At 43.1% G+C, this 22,085-nt stretch overlaps 1 protein-coding gene across 1 annotated transcript in view; it reads right to left on the minus strand.

The window, feature by feature from the left end:
* Positions 1 to 10,534: 10,534 nt before the first annotated feature.
* The window catches only part of CRB1 (crumbs cell polarity complex component 1), a gene marked incomplete at both ends in the record, with an annotated part of 95,157 nt that continues 83,606 nt past the window's right edge, over positions 10,535 to 22,085 (minus strand). The window contains one exon of the mRNA XM_084211643.1: positions 10,535 to 10,750. Within this exon, the coding sequence (XP_084067769.1) occupies positions 10,535 to 10,750 (216 nt within the window). The remainder of the gene's footprint in view (positions 10,751 to 22,085) is intronic.

A 22,085-nucleotide genomic window follows, 5' to 3' on the forward strand; every position in this document is an offset into this window, starting at 1 on the left:
GGGTTTGGGGTACCAGCCCCAGGTACCACCCTGGGTATGAGAGCTGGCTCGTCTGTCAGGAGTTGTGTCGTTTGAGGGGAAAATGCAGCGCAAAGCACCGATTTACTGGGGACTCACTTAGATGGAGAAATCAAAAACTCTCCTACTCATTAGTAACTTCTTGGTTGTGCTTCAAAAGCAGATGAGAATTGCTTTTGCAACTCATTTTCACACGCTGCAGCTGCAGCCGATCCTGAATGGTGGGCAAAGCATTTCATTTTCATTCCAGAACTCACTGTGTGTTAACCTCATGTTCACAAAATAAAAAATAACTTTATCAAATTCAGGGATTTAGATTTTTATTTGATGTGACAAGCAATAACAAAAACAACAACAACAACCTAAGCAATGCCCGAAGTGGTGTTGTGGGTTTGCTGGTGTTCAGATAAAGCAGAGTAGAGTCTGTCTGCAGATTTTCACCAGTCAGAAAAAAATGCTAACAGCTTCTTGCATTTCAAAAGCCCAGAGGCAGTCAATCCTTTTGGAAATCATGTATGAAACATAAACAAGTACTAGTTCTAAAAGCAAAGTTTGGGAAGCACATTTGCAATATGCTATGGGCTGTGTATTATTTCCTTTCTGTGACTGCCTGTTTCACATTCCTTCTGAAAGTTGAAGGGCTGGGCTCCTGATGATGTACTGCTCCACTGATTTTTTATTTTTGGGTCCACTTCTTCTCTCAAATAATTGTCACTGAAAGACTGGGAGGAAAGCAGCAACAAACCCCCACCATACAACTCTTGAAAAAGATAAGTACAGTGTGGCCTACAACGAATCAGCTAAACTTGGTTGCAAGGCTTTTCCTATTAGGTCTGTTATGTGTTTTTAATTGTTAAGTCCTAAACTACTCAGTTTCCTGGATGAGACACAGTAGAGATGTACTCTGTCATGTACAGCTTACACAATCACTTGCCTACAAAAGTACAAAAGTTTGTTTTCCAGTTGTGTATAATTGTGTGAATAATTCAACTAAATTGTGGTACTCTTGCTTTGAAATGTGCTTAAGAGTGGTAGTTACAGCAGAAATTCTGTCCTGCCTACAGACCTCAGCTCAGTTCCATCTTTGCATTGGCTCCACATTCAGTAATGCACCACTGCATGGAGTCAGCAGCGTTCTGTTCACTGCTCCTTTTGAGAAAATAACCTGTTAATGTAGTGCCACCTGTTTAGCAATGAGGAGGATTATGTACCTAAAATGTTCAGCTGAATAATACATACAAACAGCTGACATTTGGCCTGCTCTGAGAATAGGCGACATGCTTATTTAACGATTTTGAAAATGTTAAAATGGTGAGGTAGAAATTAAAATGTCATTTTAAAATATTTGTATTTAACTTATCTGATTCAGTCCTATTCTACATTTCCCCTTGGCATATTCGTACTGGGGGTCATGGCAGCAGTCTGACACCACAGATCCTCTGAACAATATACTGAACATTGTTGGCATTTCAGCCTAATTAGTTGCATCCTATTTTGTGATTTGTCTTTGGTCCTTTGGGTTGCTGGCCCAGGATTTTTTTTTAACCTTTTTTTTTTTATGCTCATCATTGTCTCATTTTAAATGTCAACAGACCAGTATTTCTGTAATTGATTTTTCCCCCTTCTTTTCTCCCCAACGTCAGAAAATTTGACAAGCAATTTCTACATCTGAGGCAGGCTGCACAAGAAGAATACATTCCAGGACTGAGTGACAAACACAAACTAATCCAGTCTGTGCAGGTCCTCAGTGCAGCCACATATTTTTCTGGCCAGTGCTCACTGTTACCCATAGTTCTGAACCAGAATGATCATCTCTGGGACTGGTTTAATTATTTGTGCTAGCACTGGGCCACCCCCAAAGGCAGATCTAGATCTTCTCTGTTGGGGCTCGTTTCTCATGCAAAAACCTGCTGGAGCTTCCTTCTCCCTGGGTTTGTCTGTGATCCTGCCACGCATCCCACTGGAGGAAAATGCTTGGCACTGGGCTTGTTCAACTGAGCATTGAGGTTTTGTACATTCCAGAAGGAAAGTCTCCAACTGCTGGTTTGCTTTAAATGACCCTCACTTGTGGCCACAGGAATATTTAAGTCTCTGGAAGAGCTGCAGTCACTGACAGGTGAGGATGCACCACCAGAAACTGAGGGACAGGAGCAGTGCACCTATTGCTCTTCTGGTTTGCTTCTTTTCCTGCTTTCTCACTGGCATCTAGGTCAAGGTTGCTCCTTTGGTGGGTGTTTCTAGGTCCTTGTAGCCAAGGTGTGAAGCACTGTTCCCACAGTGGTGCTGCAGGCAGCCAGGTAAGAAAGCCTGATGCTTTTTTCTCCAAAAAATGCCTGGGCTCCTGGCTGGTCCTGAGGTAGCTGTGGTACAGGCAGGGTGCCCTGTCTCACTGGATGCCCACAGCTTGCTGTATCAGCATCCTCTCCCTGCTTGTGAGGAGGGATCAGAAGCAGTTAAGGCTGCATTTATTTGTTTAAACTGTTCTGTCCTTCGAGCAAAAATATGTGCAAACCCTCATCACATCTCCCCTGAAGAACTAGACTTCCCTAATCTGCCTAACAATTGTGCAGTTACCTGGGGGTAACACCAGAACTCCTGTTATCTGTGAGCCAGCCACATGGGAGAGCTCAGTTGTTTATTTTGGGGGCAGAAAGCAGCTCTGTAACCCGAGGCTTCCTGTGCCCTGACTGCCTGGGCACTGCCAAGACACAGCACAGGTGACAAGGGCCACAGTCAGCGTGGTCACATTGCCTTAGGGTGGCCCTGCACTGCCCTTCCCTCCCACTCCTCCCCTGCTGCTGCTCCTGCCAAATCTCTGCTGCCAAGAAGGGTTAGCGCAGGTGCCAAGTGAAACTGAGTGGGTTTAAATTGGAAACACACATTTTTGTTAGCGCTGGTTATTGCAGTGCGTGCCAGTGGAAATTGAGCTTTTGCTGGAACTACAGGTGGAACCTGAAAGGTCACACACAATATTGAGCTGAGGAGAATGGCGTGCTTCAAACGGTGCCATGAGGAGCAGGGAACCAGATGAAGGCCTGTGTGGCTTTTCTCTGATCAAAACAGATGATTGAAAGCCATGATTTGGACATGCCCGTCTCCGTGGTGCTTGGCAATGTTAGATGGATTGCTGGGGAAGTGTGTGCTTTGTCAAATGTCTCTGGGGAGGGAAAAATCATGGCCTGATAAAACAGAAATTAAAAGCAAGGTTTGGGAAACCAAGTCAAAAACAGCAAAGTCACTCAAATTGTTTGCAATATAAAATCTCCCAATATTTTTTTATCCAGTAAATATAATTTGAAAGCATGTAAACTCAGAAAAATCACGACTGAATTGAGACCTCTGCCTGGCCTTCAGTACTTCACCTGTGCCTTGATTCATAATTTATGCTCTGGCTTTTCACTGTGCAAGAGGTCTTCACACCTCATGGCTTGCATTATAGATGGAGGAGTTTAGGTTAAAAACATGCTTTTACTGTGGGGCTTGGGATGCCGCCCGCTCTCCACATCAAATTCATGTGTGCAATTTAAACAAGACCTCACTCTGCTCCCAATAAATGCACACCAGATGTATCTTTTATAAATGTTAGGTTTTGCAGCATCTTGACACATGCCAGTGGTTTGAAGGCTGTGCATGCTTCAGTGGGGCATGAAAGCCCCATCCATTCATTCAACTGTGACATCTTGCAATAGGCAAAATTCTAGTGGTGTCAGCTATTCACTGCTCAACTTTATTGAGTTACAATGCCTAATCTGATGCTCTTTTTTTGAATTGTTTTCAGAGGTGTCAGTTTTCTTTAGCTGAGAGGTGATTGAATAGCACAGGAAAAGGAACTTGGCCAAAATCCTCTGATCCGTGATTCCTGATGTTATGTGACATTACACATGTAAGGTTTGTCCTGCAGTGAGACTTGGGGCTTGTGTTAAATAAAACATAGTACAGACATTTGGGGCTGGGAAAAAGACTTTGCTGTCTCTTATCTGGAGACAAGATTTCTGCTGTAGGACTGTATTTATTATGGACATTTTAAAAAGTGTGTCAAGTATTTTCTTTACTTAATACTGTAAATCAGATCAAGTTTATTATTAATTAGCATCTGTGGGAACAATAATCACTAGCCAGATGTAGACAATGACAAAAAATTGTGGCTTGGCTAGTCACTGGCCAAAAACCTGGATGGGCCAGATGCTTCCTCATGTCCTGCAGGAGCAGAAGGTGGATTTTGGAGGTGTGGGAAGGGAGAGGATTCCCCACCTGAGAATGGGCAGCTGCAGCTGGGAAGTAGCGTGACGTGTAGGTGTAAGTCTGTGAAATGTACTCTGGAAGTTTCAGGTCACTCAGTTGTACTCAATAGAAGGATAATTGTATGAGTAAGAATTTCTGTGCTTCCTTGAGTGAAAGAAAGTGAAACAAGTCCATGGTGGTGGTGGTGTTCCTCTTCCAGAGAACACAGAAAAGCAGTGTTTTCTATTCAAACCCCACAAGGTGAGATCATGATCATCTTTGGAGAGCAAGGGCTTAGCAACATTCAGTTAAAATATTGGCAAATGTGAGTGTCATGGGTTTGGAGCTGTTCCTCATGCTGAGGATTAAGAGATGCTAATGATCTAGGCAGTGAAATACACTTACCCAGAAATCCCTTTGGCACACTTGGATTCTTCTGCTTTAACTTGTGCTTTTGAAGAATACACAAACTTTTATTTAGATGTCCAAAAAACAAAAGGATTGGACAAATATTTTTAAAAAACACCTCATGATGTTTAATATACCCTGTGGTACAGAGTTCCTCATGGGGAATCTGTGACATGGAAACAGTGGCTGGCACACACTTACCAAAGGAGGAGATAAGAGTAATACCTCAAGGGACTTGGATTCACCAAAGTACTCTGTGGTGATTTGGCAGTGGTCAAAGTGCCCTGCCCTGGGTGCACAATGGCTGCTCTGGCTGCAGCACAGGATGCTGCTGCTTGAGTTTGGTTGGTTACGTGCCAACATACTGAGAAAAACAAATTCTCACAGAAGTTCACATTCACCTCTCTCCTGGGTGTATATTTTTGCAAAATGAGCTGTTGTTGCCAAGAGAATTTTCAGCAACCTCTTTGCCTTCATGGCAGGCCTTTAGAGGGCTGGGGGGAGCACAGATGCCTCTTCCAAGAGGATCAGAGGACAGGAGCGTGGGAATGGCAGGCCAAGCTGGGAAAGAGTGCGCAGAGTATGGAAGGGACCAGAAGTGAGAGGCGGAGTTGGTCCATGGCCTCAAAGGTATCTTTTCACTGTTGGGAGTGGTTTCTTTAGGTGCTACCTCCTCAATTTCTGCTGTTTGGGAAGTCAGCTGCTCCCAGGCCATTGGGGCAGGGCTGGGCACTGCTCAGGGGGAAGGAATTGTGTCTTACCTGGAGGTGTCCTGTTCTGCAGCCAGACTGCAGAGGAGCTGAACTGCTCCCAGGGTGCCCTGTCAGGGTGCTGATGCTTTAGAGGCAATAGGACTCTTGGCTTCTGAGGCCATGGACCTTTATTGAAAAGTAACAGAAAGGCTTTTGAAGAAAGCAGAAAATGGGACTTCCATTAAGTGAAGAAAACCCTTACAGCTCTGCCACTTTTCTGCCTGTGCTCATCCACAGTGCTGGGAAGACAGCAGTGATTTCAAAACCAGAGCATGTGCTTCTCAGCCTGTATAAATTAGCATCTGTGGGGCTGTACTGACTTGTGCCACCTTGGGACCTGGCACAAACACATCCTTTTGATGGTCCAAGGCAGTGGCTTGGTGTAGATTGCAGTGCTGAAGGTGGCAGCTCCCACTCTTCATCTCATTCCCAAATATGGAAAATGTTTCCTGATCACTTGATTTCTAATTGCAAGTTTGACTTCTTAAACTGTAAATGTCATTCTGATCTGGGGATCATTTCCTTTGTAATCATCATTTTCCATGATGAATCCCGTAAAGCAAAAATAATACAGGCTTTGATATAATCCTTATTTATTGGTCATTTTGATCCTGCACAGAGCAAACCAGTAATATGACTAGAGTATCTAAACTATGACCATATTATGTACATGTAGAGAAGGAACAGTTAATTTTACATAAAACAGAGAAGGCACATAATGCAAGGTAATGCTCACTGTTTCACAGGGTGGATGCCACCTTTTTCCAAGGAAAAGGGAATGGATCATGAAAGGGGGGTAAGTTGCTGCATCCTTCCCCTGCCTCTGAGTATCTTTGGAGGGATTGGTGCAGGGCAGACCGTGTGTTTTAGCCTAGCACCCTCTCTTTCTTTGTAGAAGGCTATTAGACATTGAGAGAAGGTTAAATATGTAAGACTTGGGAGTATATTCAGCTTTTGCCTTTTTTTTTTTTAATGGATAGGTTGCAAGTGGTCATGAATAGTATACTTCAAGCTTTTGAGTCAAATAGTGAGAGAGATAAAACAAATGGAATTTTGAAATATTTTAAGTCTTTTATGTGGAGATCCCACCACAGTAGTAGAGGTTACCAGTGCTTTTTGGGAACCAGAAGCCAATATCATTATTTTTCCCTTATAGCAGCACACATGCTCTCCACAACTCCTGGATGTTATTGCTCCTCCCTGAATGTCTGTGCTTCCATACATTCTATTAAACCCTGGGTTGAGAGGCAGAAAATACCTTGGCATCTGCTATCTCTGTCTTAATCTGTGAATTAAATTTAATCAGGGAGGTTATTAAACACTCTTTAAAATCTCTTTTGTTTTAGCTGTTGTTCCCTGCTTGAGACATGGCCCAGAAGGGTCAGTCTTCCTAACCATGCATATTGTGGTTTCTATAGCATGTTCATGAAGTGACAGCTTGGGGACTTTTTGTGCTTCTCCAGGCTGCCATTGAGCATTTCCAGCTGCAGCATCTACCTTCCTGCTGCCTTTGGATGTTGCTTCATTAATTCAGATTTTCAGGAAGTGTGTTTGGAAATGACATTTGTTGCCTTCTGGGCCTTTTTTTTTGTTTGTTGCTTATAAGATCATAGAGTTTTGAATATTTCACATTTTAATCCCTCTTTGAAGTAAAACATGCTCCCTGTGAGTTACCCTACACAGACCTGTTTCAGTAGGCAATTCTCATTCCTGACTCACCATCATGCTCCCACTGTTTCCTTTGGCCTCGCTGCTGTGAAAGTCCAGCTTCACCCTTGCTGTGATCCAGCTTTTGCCTCCACCTCCCTCAAGTGCCATTTACTTTCATTTCCTTTTCTTCTCACATTTTTCTGTGAATTTCTACCATCTTACTTTTATCACTTCCTCTCCACCGAGGCTGACAGCAATCACAACTTACTCTAATCTTAGTTTAAAGGTTTTTCCCCTGCCTTCTGTCTCCTTGACTTACTTTCTACAAACCACATTCATATTTCACTGGGAGATTTTTCTCTTTGTTGTGCTTTTATGGGTGTCTTTTTAATTCTCTAGGAGCATATTCCTCCTGAACTCTCTTTGGTCTGTATGAAAAGTCTTCAGGCTTTCATCTTCTCTGCCTCTTCCTTCCTCTGTACATGGTCCTGGGTATCTTGCTCAGCCCTAAAGATTCTCTCTGTGGCAATGCTTTCTGGAATATTTTATTACATCTCTGCAGATTGTTTTTCAGCTGTCTCCCATTCTCTCCAAATTTCATCCAGAAAGTCAAACCACAGAGAAGAGCAGATTTACTTTTCAGCTACTTCCTTATTCTTGTTCTGTCTTTCCTTGTGCTTTCCTCCAAGATAGTTCTCCTGGCAAACTGCCCCTATCTTCAGCTGCTTTCTCCCTTTTGTCATTTTTCTTTGGATAAGGTGATAATTAAGCCTGCAAGGGACCTGCTGATGTCATCTAGTTCAAATAAGGGCTCAATAAGGGCTCATTCCTGCTCAAATAAAGGCAGAGTTCAAAGTTAGATCTTTATTATAACCATGCTACTGCTATTTCTGATGTGACCTAATTTCTCTTATTCTTTCTCTATCTCAACTCTTCCCTGAGATCTCTATCAATTATCTCAGATGAGCTCATTGACCAGAAAACCAAGAGCATAAAGCAGGTGTGTGGAAGCATCTTCTTTGCATCCACTTTGTTAGTCCAGCGCTGCTTCAGCTGCTGGGGCCTAATTCATTCTTCCAGATTTGCCCTGCTGTACAGAGTTTGCTGTCCCCAAGCTTTTCCCAGCCTTCTCTTCCTCCCTCACTCACTGCTTGCCCCCCTGTCATCACAGCCTCCCATGGCTTTGCCCACTTGGCCGCTTCCTTGGCATAGCTTGTCTTTGGGTCTCACAGCTTTTTTGTGAGTGAGGCCAAACCCATGGGTAGGAATCGACACAGATAACTTCTGCTTCCCTTGGGGTCTCTCATCTTCATGTGCTGTTGTTTTCTGCTGAATCAGTTGCTTCCTTTTTTCCCCCCCAGTGTTTATGTATCTTTCTAGAAATGATCACACCTAACAAACTCTATGGGGTGCTTTATTTTGCCTCAGCAGTGTCTCATGGGGCAAAAGCTGGGCTAAAGCAAGATTCAATTAAAGGCTACTGTTTCTGTAATTACAGAAAGCCATGATTTGAAAAGATCCAGAGAAAGAATTTCTGCTCTCTCTTATCATATTTTTAGTAATTTCTTTTTCCACTCTTTCCTCAGTTGTCTTTTGAACTCTCTGAATCTAGACTGCAGCTGTACAACAGCAATTGCATTCAAAATAATAAGCTTCAGTAGTAAAGCTGTAAATTTGGCTGGAATAAAATCTGTCATGCATTTTTGCTGTGACTACATTCTGCTCTTCTAACTCAGCTTGAATCCAACTATCCACTCACATTTTCTGTAGTGCCTTGTTTTGAAAGATATTGATGAGGGCTGCAAAAAGTCCTGAATGTGCTTACTATCACAGTTACTGCTAATCATCTCATACAAAAATGAATGTGAGTGGCATTGATCTTCAGTAATCCCTTAAGGGGTCGTCCAAACTGAATTATGAATTGATCATTAATTGAAAAGATGAGTTAAACTCTAGGATACTGAGTGTGCATACTCTGTTATGCAACTCCTGGAATAATCATCTGGGGGTTGATGTGTTTGTCTGGGATGTTTCACCACTGTGGGCACATGTGAGCTGAAGTGCAGAAAGAAATGCCTTCATGGGCTTTCCACTCTGTTGCCTCCTTATTGTGGGTTCAGTTTGTGTGGGAGAAATGTTTGTGATTTAATTACTTGACTACATCTGAAAATTGACTGTGTGAGTTATGGTTAAATTTTGCCTCTACATTCCAAAAACCCCTTTGACCTGGGAGCATTTTTGGCACATAGAATCATACATTTGTTAAGGCTGGAAAATACCTTTAAGATCATTGAGTTCAACTGCTAATTTACATTTTCAAATGTCTCTTTCATTACAAGATGTCTTTGTATCAAATGTTTGTTTCATTGCATGACGTGTTGATGTGATTTTATTACATCTATGTAATTGTCTGTTTCATTACAAGATTTCTTCCAAGCCTCTCCCTTACATTTCATGCATTTGTTTCTTTTTCCACAAAGCAACCCTTTTGCTGCTGAGGTTTATGAGGTATTTAAATAGGATTATTCCTGTTTTAAAAGAGGAAAATTGAGGCATAAAAATTTATTTGGCCATGATCTTATGAGAAGTCTGAGTTCCAGGAGAAGGAACAAGTTTGTCCTAGTTATTTTCAAGACAGTGTTTTACCTGTAGGCCCCTTCTGCCTCTTCCTGGCTTTTCCATGATCTTTAGGAAACATTTCTGAGCATGCTTTTTGGCAGCCAATGTACATTTGCAATGTGAGAAGCAATAATTTTCTAAAAAGGACCATTGGGTAATATTGCAATAGGAAAAAGGCAGTAGTGTGGATGCACACAATTTGTTTAGGATATTTAGATTTCATGTCTCCTAACAAGTCAGGTTGTGCCCACTGGGTATTTTAAGCCCCAGTCTTTTATCCTAAGAGAAGTATGTGCTTTTGTGGAAACTGAAATTCATTTCACCTTCATTTTAGTAGAAGGTGGAGGGGCAGCGAGTAAAATGAAAGAACCAGAAGGAAGAAAAAGAAATTTGAAACATTTATTTTGGAGAGTTTTCACACAGCTTCCTTTTAATCCCTGATTAACAGATGAAAGAAGATACACTGAGACACAGCTCTAGTACTAAACCTTGATAAGAGAATTACAATGTCTTTATTGTACAGGCTTAGTTGATTTGTCTGCATCATCTTCTGCAGCAGTGATTGCTAGGCAGCCGAGGAGAGCGGGGAGGAGAAGCTGGTGTCTGTGTGGTGTTCAGGACGGGCAGTTACATTTATCCCAGGAGCCATTATTGTCCATAATGCCTACTGCTGATGATCAAGGCTGGACTTTCCAGTGCAAGTCAAAATTGTCCTTGGATGGTCCAAAGCAATGATAAATGTCATTGGTTCACTACTGAACTTAAAAGGAAAGCAGTGAAGAAACCATTGCGGTATTGATCAGCAGGAAGAGCAATGTATCTAACATTTGTACAGCGTCCCCTTGCAGGAGCGGCTTTGCTCTCCTCTAGATGAGTCTCTCCATGGGCGGTGGCTGCAGCATGTCCCACATCTCCAGGCGGGAGCCGTCCTTCTCCTGGCGGCTGGGGCTGTAGGTGCCCTGCGTGGCGCGCTTGCTGGCCGTGACGGCTGACACGGCCATGGCCAGGGACAGCAGCACCAGCAGCGCCAGCGTCACCGAGCCGATGGCCGCGAACACGCCCGAGAGCAGGTCCCCGGCCAGCTGCAAGGATGGAAATCACTGCAAGGTCACTGCCACCGAGGGAGCGCTGGGACACACCTGGGCTGCCCCAGAGCAAGAGCAGAAACACTCTAGCAACCACTCTAGCTTCACATGGGTGAGTTACTGCTGAAGCACCACTTACTGTAGGGAATGAACACAGTAACTACACTAACCCCTCCATTTCGTCCTTTGGACCCTCAGAGTGTGACTGGATGTTTGGTGTTCAAGGCAGATGAATTTCCTGTAAGGCCCCATTTCTTTTGACAGCTTCCTTACCTTGAAAATAACCTGCAAGTTAATATGTCTGTGGGGTGCAGCAGTAATTCAGCAATTATTTAAGCGCTTCAATAAAAATTCATTATTCCTAGAAATTTTTTATATTTCCTATATTCCTATATTTCCTTCAGATTTCCTAAGAATTCACTATTCCTATTATTCTTATGAGCTAATTTGAACATATATTGAGTCACATTTCTTGCTGTATATTTATATTTATATAAATATTTTCTTATATCTATATACTTACATATATATAAATTTTGCTTACATTAAATATAGTAAATGTATAGTAGTACTTCTACAGACACTCCTATCCATAAACTTTTCTACCAGCATTTTTGCATGAAATAAGCATTTAGAGGCTGCACAATAGTGCATAATCAGTATATTTTCACAAGTAAGTTTTAAAATATTCATGCAGCTCTTCCACATACAGACTTCATAAGTTCATCTACAGAAACATAAGCAGTACAGTATAGGATGAATGTACGGATGCTCTGATTTTTTGGGTTTTTTCAGTTTTCATGTGGCAGTGGGAAATGTAATAATGTCAGAAGGCAGAGTTCACATAAACCAATCTGTCAGCTGGAAAGCTTCAGACCTGAGAAATTTTATAGTTGGTAGATGAATGTTTTGTACACATCTATTGTATGCACTTTCATGTGTAAAAAATGCTTATGGTGAGGAGAGCAATGAAGTGATGTGGTTAGTGTGGAAAAGTGGTCACTGTGGACAGAATGACCCTAGCAGGAATTGAACTCCTGGGCAGATTGTGCCATCCATCATCTTCTGATTTGTATTACCAGTGACAGCTGAACTGCCCGAGATGAATGTGCGCTTGAGGCTGAACTTTCAAATCCCCAAATATGTAGAAGCAGAAAACAGCAGGTCAGAGCCTGTTTCCCAGTTAGCTGCTCCACGTTCAGGATGTTTTAGTGACCTGCTTACTCGTCATTTCTAAGGAAGGGCAGTCCCAGTGCAGAGCACGAGGATGATTTTGCACTCAGCGATGGATGCGCTGCGAGTGGATGCTCCGTGTGTGCATGCCCTGCACTCGTGCCTGTGCCAGAGAGCAGCAATGCCAGAGGGAAAACATTAAACCAATCCTGCCTCTCTCCTTCCTCTCTCCAATTCCACACTGATGGAAAAGGTCCTGCTATAACAGTAAAAGCAAGTTTGGCTCAGGGGGTCTCTCCAGGGGATAAATGATCGACTAGGATATTTTCCTCTGTCCTTGATGGCTAAATATATGGTCCCTGGGATTTTAAACACATTTTCCCAACAGGAATAATATAATGCAGGTGTCAGACCAAATGACTACTACTCTAAAACAAAGTGGCATAAAGCATGTTGGTCTATTAAATTGTATTGAATTGGGAAGGTTATTTCATCTTTGGATGGTGTTACAGACATATTTGAGATCCTAGTTTTGCTCTGTACTCTGTTGGACTATATGACCCTTGTTCCTCTTGTCTCAGAGAGGCAGCAAATTTTTAATGGAATTTTTGTTCTCAGAAGCTCTCTTTTATTCTCATTGCCTGCTCTGGGAAAATAAGAACTAAGATAGTCCAGTTTAACTCTGATCCTGGGGTTGAACAGGCCATTTGCAAGAGAAATTCACTACCACGGGCAAATGGATGGCATGGCCTCACCTCTGATATGTGACATTTCTGAATTCACTCTCCCAGTCCATACTCTTTCCATTCCTATTGCAAGCATGTCTCTCTGTAACTTTTCATTTATGATAACCTTCAAATTAATTTGATTTCTTAAAGAAGAACTCAAAGAATTGGAGTGAAGAAAAAGCTTGTAACTTGCTAAAATGGAGTCACACATCTAAATGTCATTCTCAAATTAAAATCATCCTAACAGGCATTTTTTAAATTTTGCAGTAGTTACTTATTAGAGAAACCTTACCCATCCTGAGCCAATATGTAAAAGTTACCTCACTGATCAATATCTGGAGAGCTGGGGGTTTACCATGGTAAGATACATCAGCTAACTTTATTTCTATGCTATATTGCTTTTAATTTCTAAATGTGAAAAAAAGGGCCTCTACTTCATCTTTTAAGGTGGATTCTATTGATCAAAACCCCCTGATGTTCCAGTGCTGTCCCCTGGTTTATCACCCCACAGCTCCCTGCTGAAGTTCCCAATACGAGGTACCCCCTTAGCAGTTGCACTGAACTGGTAACAAGAGTTGCCAGAAGCTCTGCAGTCTGGTCCCATCAAAATCAACTGCTTCTTTAGTAATTAATGGCTGAATTGTTAAATTAATTTGGAAAATCAGCTGGCTGATCTGGAAAAAAATATCTGAAAAGCTCTGTCCCCTGTCATCTCAGAGTCTGTTCACTGCGTGTTCGGTGATAATGATGATAGGCTGAAATAATTGTAACTAGTGATTCCAAAAATAAAAGGCTTGAGCAGCATTTTTAGTAACATTAGTGCTGCTGAAAGAGTGGAAAAGAGGTTTTCTGTCACTGACCCTACTTGTACTTTGCATAATAGAAGGGAGTGGTCACTAAAAATGCAGTTTGAAAGGAAAGGTCCCATATCAGCGCTTCAGGCGTTTCTGACCAGCCCTTGCTGGTGCTTCCACCATGGGTGGGTCTGAGCTGTGAACCTCTGGGATGTCTCACAGTGCCCTGGGGCTGCCCTCGTGTGTGGCTGCTCCTCTCCGTGCTCCATCCATGTCCCACATGCCCTGGCTGTGGGTCTGGGCCATCCTAAGGGGCCAGGACACACTCCAATGTCACTTTTCAGCTTCACATCGCCATTCCCTTCCTTCCCCGCCTTAACTGGCGCAGGCCTGGCTGTGAGCTGAGGGCTCAGAGATGGCACTGGACCAACTCCAGGTTTTTGGTGTGCTTGTCACAAGGCTGGGACAGAGCACCCAGCAAGAGGTGCTCTTTGGCCCAGAGCAGAAAAGGAAAGTTCTGGAAATGAATGGACAGAGCAAGACAAACTTCATTTTGTCTTGGCACAAAAAAAACCCACCACAGGACACCTGGGAGCTTGTGAAGAGAAACAAGTTCCTGAATTTTTTTGTTGAAAACCTTTGTTATTAGGGAAGCCTATGCAATGCCCCCACCCCCATACACTGGGATTGTCTGTCAGAAAGAATTCTTGCTAATAAATAACACACTGTGATCAGATATTTCTGGATGTAACTTCAGCATTGAATGACTAAATATATGCAAGTTAAATGAAGGAGGGTTAATTAACTGGCTGGGCAATACCTTAGAGATTCTCATTACAGTTTGAGGCTGGACTGAAAGGCCTCCTGAATTATCTTATGAACCTGTTTAGAAGGTATTTGGTGACAGATCAGTTTTAAGAGCCCCTAATATAGAGGAGCTGCATCCTTAGTGGTAATGGATGTTGATGGCAAGATGATACCAACAAAATGAGGTTTGCTACTATTGGAAAGCCTATCTGCTTCTCACTAAGTTGTTTTTTTTTAGGATGTTCTATTTATATACTTTTGGATGTCAGCTGAAGCAAGATAGGTTTATTTGGTGAAAATTTTAAAAAAGGAAAGAAAAAACATGATTGAATTTAGTTTTCATGTAGTGGATGGCTTCATCTGCAAAGACAGGAGAACATGCAGGTAAAAAATCTTTGACTTTTTCTAAAATCAAGTCTTTTGGATTTTCACTAGTAGTTTCACATCAAAATTGATTATTTTATCTAGGGTTATTTTAATTATTAAATTTAAATTATTTTTTGAATATTTAGATTGCATAAAATAAATCATTGAATAGAGTGACATTTCATTATAGCTCTTGGTTTTGGTTTTCATTTGGTTATGGAAATAGATTTATTGTTCTGCTCTGGTTCCTTGATCCACTTTTTGAATAAGAAGGGCCCAGTTCAGAAGTCAGAGTTTAGAGGCATTTGCTTACCTTTAAGCAAGCCATCTCCCAAATAGTTATTTTATAAGAGGGAGCATTAGGGATTTGCTGCAATGAACATTTCCACGTGTGCCAAGTCCTGCCTTGTGTCCACACTGCGTCAGTGCTGTGGCCACCAGGGCTGAGCCAGACCAGCACAGAGAAGAGGATGCAGCAGGTGGGAAAGGGGCAGTGAGCGCTTCCCTGGGGTGCTGCTGCGTGGGGAGGGGTTCCCTGGGGGTGTCTGTGGGGTGGGATGTGCTCTGCAGGCAGGAGCTGCCTGCCTCTGTGCCTGGGCACGAAGCATTAACCCACCTTCATTTCATCAGAACGTGCCTGGTTCTGGATGCATCTCCAGACAGAGACATCAAGGCAGGCTTTAAAACACAGGGACTGACAAACCCCAGAGACTTCCCTTCCCTGCCACGTGCGGGGCTTTCGGGGATTTCTGCAGCTGCTCGTGTGCACCGGAGCTTTTGCTGGGCAAGTCTCAGATCCTGAGTCCTGACACCACTCACAAGGTTATCAGCTCATTCCCAGTAAGAACATCTGATCCCTGCTGCCCAGATTTACTGCCTCCAAATCACAGCCATTTGCTGTGGGAACAACTGGCTCGAGTAGTCCTAATCCATGGCAGAGTTGCTTTGAAAGGGTTGGGGACATATAGGGATAATAGTGAGCAGCCAGAGAAAAGCCATTTACTTGATTAAAAAGCCCATAGATATGCTGAGTTCATTTCACAGACGATTTACAGCCACCTTATTGGAATTTCTTTCTCTTACAGGCTGAATTCAAATAAGAATGGGTGTAGTTCAAGGAGAAATCCAGTCAGGCACACACAAATCTGTTATCATGAGGTGCATTGATAACCCCAGCCTGTGAGGTTTATTTTCAACAGCAAGAAAGTGGCCATAAATCTATAGATTGACTTTTCTAATAAAAGTACATTAAATGAAGACACAGGAAGTCCCTTTTTCTGTGATTTTCTTTTTTCACCTTAGCAAACTGTGGCCTATTGCTCTCCCTCACATCACCTGCAAAATGTAGCTGCTCTGTTTGTACTAAACACCAGCTACCATGTTCCAAGAGCTGTTGGGCTGTTGAGTTCAAGTAGTAGTTGTAATAATAATAATAATAATAATAATAATAATAATAATAATAATAATAATAATAATAATAATAATAATAATAATAATAATAATAATAATAATTGTTTGGGACTCATTTGAGGAGCACAGATTCATGACAAGCCAAACACTGCACAGGCCACTGGAAAAGGCAAACTATTTTTAAGATGTTATAAACATCACCAATTTTCTTTAACTGCTGTATCCTTTAAAGGTTTATCCTGCATGCTGTTGTCCACGTGGGCACTGATCTTTGAATGTACCTACAAAAGGTTCTTTTTCAGGTCCTTGAATAGTTTACTTCTTGCTGCTTTGGTACCTGTGGCAACAGAGGAAGCAGCACTTAGTGCACTTTAGCTGATTTTCCACTGTTTATCATCAGTGAGACCACACACTCCTTTTCCTTCTGCACACCTCAGAACTCTTCAGTTCATCTTGTGGGCTTCAAAAGTGGCAGCTGCATTGTGCAGACATTCCTCTTGTCCCCTGGAGTGATTCCTGAAAGGTGCAGTATTTGCTGTGCTGTGAAGCTGGTGCCTAACAAGTTTCAGGATTACATGGTAAGAAAAGTGTTTGAATTCTCTCAGATTGAGAAGCAGAAGGCAAGAGTTTAAAACAGACCCAGGAAGACCACTGCAGGGCTTTTCTCTAGTTTTGCATCCTTTATGGGTAAGAAAAGGACAGTTTGTAGGACCAGATTCAGCTGCAGAGCCTTGAACACCTGAAGAAGATCTCAGTGGCCGGAGGGGTGGCTGCTTCCCCTTGCCGGCAGCCAGCCCAGAGCTCCAGGTCAGGGGGGCCTGGCTCTGGTGCCTTCTGTGTGCAGGGCAGCACCATCACTGCTTTTTCCTCTGCATCTTAGGAACCTCTCCTGTGCTGGCCCCATGTTCACTGGCAGGAGGCTGTCCTGTTGTCCCTCACCTCCCCCTGAAAATATCTCTGAATTACGTCAAGAGCTGTAGATCATATTGAATTTCCAGCATTGCTGTTGCTGTTTCTGCCATCAGCCCCTGAGTTATTTTCCTGATAGCTGCAGGGAAATACAAACCCACTGCCTGGAGGGCCTGAATGAGACTCTGAGTCCTGTACCTGCCCCTGTGGAGGTTGCTGAAGAAAAAACTTAGGTGACTTATTCTGATGTGTGCAGAATATCTACAGTAATTAGGCAGTTCATCTTGAAGAAGAAAGATTTTAAGTAATCTTTTGGATTCCTTTTTTGTTTTCTTGTGGGTGTTATTGTCTGAATATTTTCTTGAAATGTCTCTGAAGAAATTATGTTCACAACAACCTCTTTATAGTATATGTTTTTATACTATGTAGTTTGAATAGTTTGTCTTAGCTGACACCTGACAGTTTTAATTGATTCCTTCCTGAAAAATGTCAACTTTCAGTTTTCTGACAGTTCTTGAAATCAAGGAAAAAGCATAGAAAGAATTCATGTTAGTTGCTATAATGATAAATTGGTCATCTGGCTTGACCAGCTATAGATCAGAAAAATGCAATCTTTACTAAGAAGGAAGAATTCTGTCTGTGGCAGTCTGTGAGAAAATGAAGAGGATGGAGATGATTGAAGTCTAGGATTTAGCTGGGCTTGCAGAGAAACAGAGAAAGCACCTCATTAAGAAATTCTGACAGCCTCCCTCCTGGCACGTGAAGTTGCACTGTTGTGACACTACAGAAGTTAATGAGGAGGTTTGTTCTAATTATAGTGGAGCAAGAAATTGGAGATTGGAGATGCAGCTCTCTGAAGCATTGCAACTCAATTGTAAAGCAGACTTCAGTGGAACAAGGGTGTTGTTCACATTAGTCCTGATCTCCCAGTCAGACCAGCTTACCCCGACCTCCTTCTCCTCACCCTGGGCTGCAGGACCATTCCCAGGTCACTTTAAGCAGGGCTGTGTTTAAAGCAGAGCAATCTGCCCCCTCCTCAGTGCTGGAACATGCAGCAATACATGGCTTAGGTGGCCTTCTGTTGGCAGTGTTAGCCTTTGGGCCACAAAGCTTTTCCAGCTTGGAAGGCTCACTTTTAGGAATTAACCTTTAAAGAACAGGCTACCTACAGCAACTATAATTTCTTCAACTACTTGTAGTATTGATATCTGGTTTGTATGAACTGTTTAATGCAAGCAGTCCAGACATGGGAGCAGAGGAGTTCAGTACATCTGGGATGGTCTGTCTCAGGCAGAAGGAACAAAAGTCCTGGCTTTGGCCACCACACTGTGCATGAACTCAGCCCTGCACCCAAAAGAGCCAGAAGTACATAAGCAGCCCCTTAAAACCTGCCTCAGCTGCTTTGCTGGATCAGTGTCTCCCAGATTGCTGAATGCCTTTTAGGCAGCAGTGTTGGTTGCACAGAGAGCAGAGATTTGGGTGGCAGTTTGGGAGGGCAGCTCTCATTAAGCTGGGGGCTTTGAGAAGGCTCCTTGATAGTGCTCCTGCAGCAACTGCCAGTGCTAATTTTGTACGTGTTCCAGCTCTTTTTAAGATCATCTGAGTGGTGCAGCACAGATTAAATGTGCAGCTCCAATGTGTTGTTATGAGATGCCTTTTAAAATTCTATCGACAGCCTCTGGTGTAGGAACTTCACCATCTGCTGCAATCTGAAAGGATAAGAGGGAAAAATCTATAGCTGGTGCAAATCCAGGCAAACCATGCTGAGGAGGAGTTTGTCCCATAGCTGCTATATCACAGACTAGACAAATGTTTTAGTAAAGGTGTCAGTCTCTGGGGTGCAACATCCTTTTCCAGTTTGGGAAATGCTTTGGGGCATCATACAGAATTATTTTTGTGTGTGGCTGCCAGCACAGTGTATCAGGTGGTGTTTCTTCACAGGGGATAACTGCTTTGCAGCTTTGAGACAGCTGATTCTGTGTGAGTACATCTTGGTGCTGGATAAAAGCCTCATCAGGCAAGCATCTTGCAGGAAGAAATGGGAGATATTTAAACTCAAGACTATCACTGAAAGCACTGGCTTTCTGTTTTTCCCTGCATGTGGCCAGGTTGAGTTTACTGCATCCCTGTAGCTGCCACAGTAGAAGTGGCCCCTGAAGAGGGATCTGGAAGAACACACAGGCCTTTTGAGCAAGTCTGCTGTCATGGGAGAGTGAACTGGGTGTGAAGGAGTCAGGAGGTTAAATCCCCAAACAGGAGAAGAATAAGAAAAGATACTACAGTGCTGAAGATGTGGGCAGGACAGTTTCCAAGGAAAAGAGATGGAGAGAGGTTCAGTAGACAGAGTTAAAATTATGAGAAAGAAGAATGGATTTCAAAACTGCTTTCTTCAATGGTTGCACAGGTGTTGGTCAGAGCAGCATTTGCAGGACGATGTCGTGGCACTCAAGATGGGACTGATGGTAATGACAGAATTTGGAGAAGAGAATGGGGCAGGGAAGGGTAATGTAGGCTATAAACAGCTAAGTCATTCCTACTAAACCATTCCTACTGTAAACCTCTGCTTTTCTGTTTTTTTCCATGTATGTTTATCTGTCATTCTAGATTCCAATCTCTTCTGTACAGGGGAAAAAAAAAGCAAGAGAGATTTTACTGTGGTATTTGCAATGTGGAAGTGCTGTCTGAGTGAATACCTGCTTGTTGCTTCTCCTCACTAATGTGTTTCCTTGCACATTGTTTTCACCAGACAGGAGTTGCCTGTATTAGGAATTATCACTCTCAATTAACTGTAATGGACTTGCACAGCCTGACTTGTGCACAGCGTGGAGTAGCTCAAAACTCCATTTTTCAGCACGTGGCAGTTGAGGTTAAAGATGTCTTTCTTAATCAGTGATGTCAGTGGTAGGTGTTCTTTTATTTCTCTAATCAGGTCCTTGAGAGCAGCCCCAAGGACGCACCAAAGCCCAGCCTCACAAAGGGAGCAGCCATCCCTGTGGGCTGAGGTCCCTGCCTGTGACCATGGGTAGCAGGCTCTGGTCTTCTTCCCCCAGGTCCTGGTTCTCTTGCTGGAACTCAGTGCTGAAATTGAGTCCTGCCTCTCCCCACTTTCTGTGGGAATGAGAACTGCTCTGTGCAGCACTGCACCATAAACAGGTGGGTCAGCTGTGTGTGGCATAGCACAGGCTCTTACAATTCCTGCCCAATTTTGTAACTGCCAGACACTTTCCATCCCTGCTTCTCTGCTGATAAATGAAGTCAACGATCTCCAAACTGTTCCATGAAATTCCTCTCTGTTCTTGGTGCTGAGCTCCTGCAAACCAGCCATGTGTTGCTACCTAGCATTAATAGGATGCTGTCAAGTGGTGCTGAAGTAAGGAGAGCTGTGACTGTTTCACACTGTCAGACAGCAAGGTATCGAGTCGGCAGCGAGCCTTTGCTGGGAGCAGCACTTCGATTGCAGCCATCTCCTGCTTCCAACTGTAAATATTAATAGTATAAGATAGACCTTCACTGGCTACATCATATCTGCCTTAGCATGCTACGTGACACTGTCATGTTACTTTGCTAATTATATTCCTTGATAAAAACTTTCAGTGTGTTTTTATCCCACTGGCTGGTTTTTTTTTCCTAGTAGAAAGCTGATTTGAGACAACAAAAATCATTATGGTTTAACTTCAGGAGAGACTTTGGAAGAGGTGCATGTAGGTAAAGTTTAACAAAAAAAAAAAATCTAAAAATGCAATGTTAATAATTATTCAGACTTGATTTAGACCTTTCATTTGTTAGCAGAGTTAGTTTTTATCTTTTTTTTAAGTGTTGTCTTGCTGATAGAATTGTGTGAGTGTGTGTCTACCTATGAATCTCACCTCTGCCCTCAGGGATTCTTGGATGAAGTACTGCCTACCTAATGTGGGACCTATCATTGTATCAATGTGTGGATATCATTGTATTGGTGTTGCTGGCATTCAAAGGTTTGCATCTGAATGTGAACTGGATGAAGCCAACTCTGATAATTGCCTTTTTGGTGTCTGCTGAAGATGCAAATGTTTTAGAAAGTCTCTTTCTGTGTTATAGCCAGCACAGCACATGAGAGAAAGGTCTCTGAAAATGCAGTAGAAATGTCTTTTAAGTTTCTACTCCATGCTTTTACCTTACTGCCACCTAAAGATAACTAACAGAAAATACATTGTACTACAGATTAGGGAGTTTTACCCTGGTAGGCTGGGAAGGAATGGCAACCCTGTCAATGTCTTTCTTTTAAGAAGAATTCTACACTTTCAGATTTTCTTAAAGACAATACTTCTTGGAAATAGGAGAGAAATCTGCTGGCTCAGCTCACTGAATTTACCTCTGGTTCCCCAAGGCAAGGCATACAGACTGTGAGGCAACCTCCCCCTGTTTCTGGCCAGGGCTGTTTAACTCAGAGGATTAACTCAGATCCCCCCAGTACAGGCTGCAAGTAGCATTTTCTACAGTGCCTGGGGTCAGGTCACCTCTGCATGCAGGTGTAAGGCATTTCTGGTAGAGCCCCTCTGATTCCTCCTGTCTCAGATGTGAGTGGCTGCTGCTGAACAAGCAGCCTGCTCCTCCTCAGCACCTTCCTGCTGCCTTGTTTCTCATTCAGTAGTTTTCAGTCTGGAGAATGCCTGCCTTTAAAGCAGCCTTTGGTCAGAGAGGGCAACTGAGGCACGAAATAGAAACACCATTAGCCCATGACCAGTCAGGCAGCCCACGGTGGAAACAGTGATGGAATTTAATCTCTTCCCTCTGCCCAAGCTCCTGCTGTCAGTCCCAGCAGGGCAGCACAGCCCTGCCCAGCTCCAGCACTGCCCCTGCCAGGGGCACTGGGGAGGTCTGGCCCGGGGTGTGCCCCCAGGCTCTGCCTTGCTGGGTGTCTGTGCAGGAATGCAGGGAGCCCTGAGCAAGAGAACCTGGGCCTGCAGGTGATCTTCCCTGCAGCTGTTGCCATCAGACATCTTTGCTGTATGACAAGATTGTTTTGGAGAGAAGTATGGCATTCTCTGTTGTTTACACTGCAATACTGCATTTACATGGTAATAAATCCCTCATATGTGCCTACTGCAAGTTTCCAGTCTGCACTGGGACTAAACTCACATTTCCACATCAACTGCCCTGTTGTGGTTT

The sequence above is a fragment of the Fringilla coelebs genome (genome assembly GCF_963513975.1).
Source record: "Fringilla coelebs genome assembly, chromosome: 9".
Lineage (NCBI taxonomy): Eukaryota > Metazoa > Chordata > Aves > Passeriformes > Fringillidae > Fringilla > Fringilla coelebs.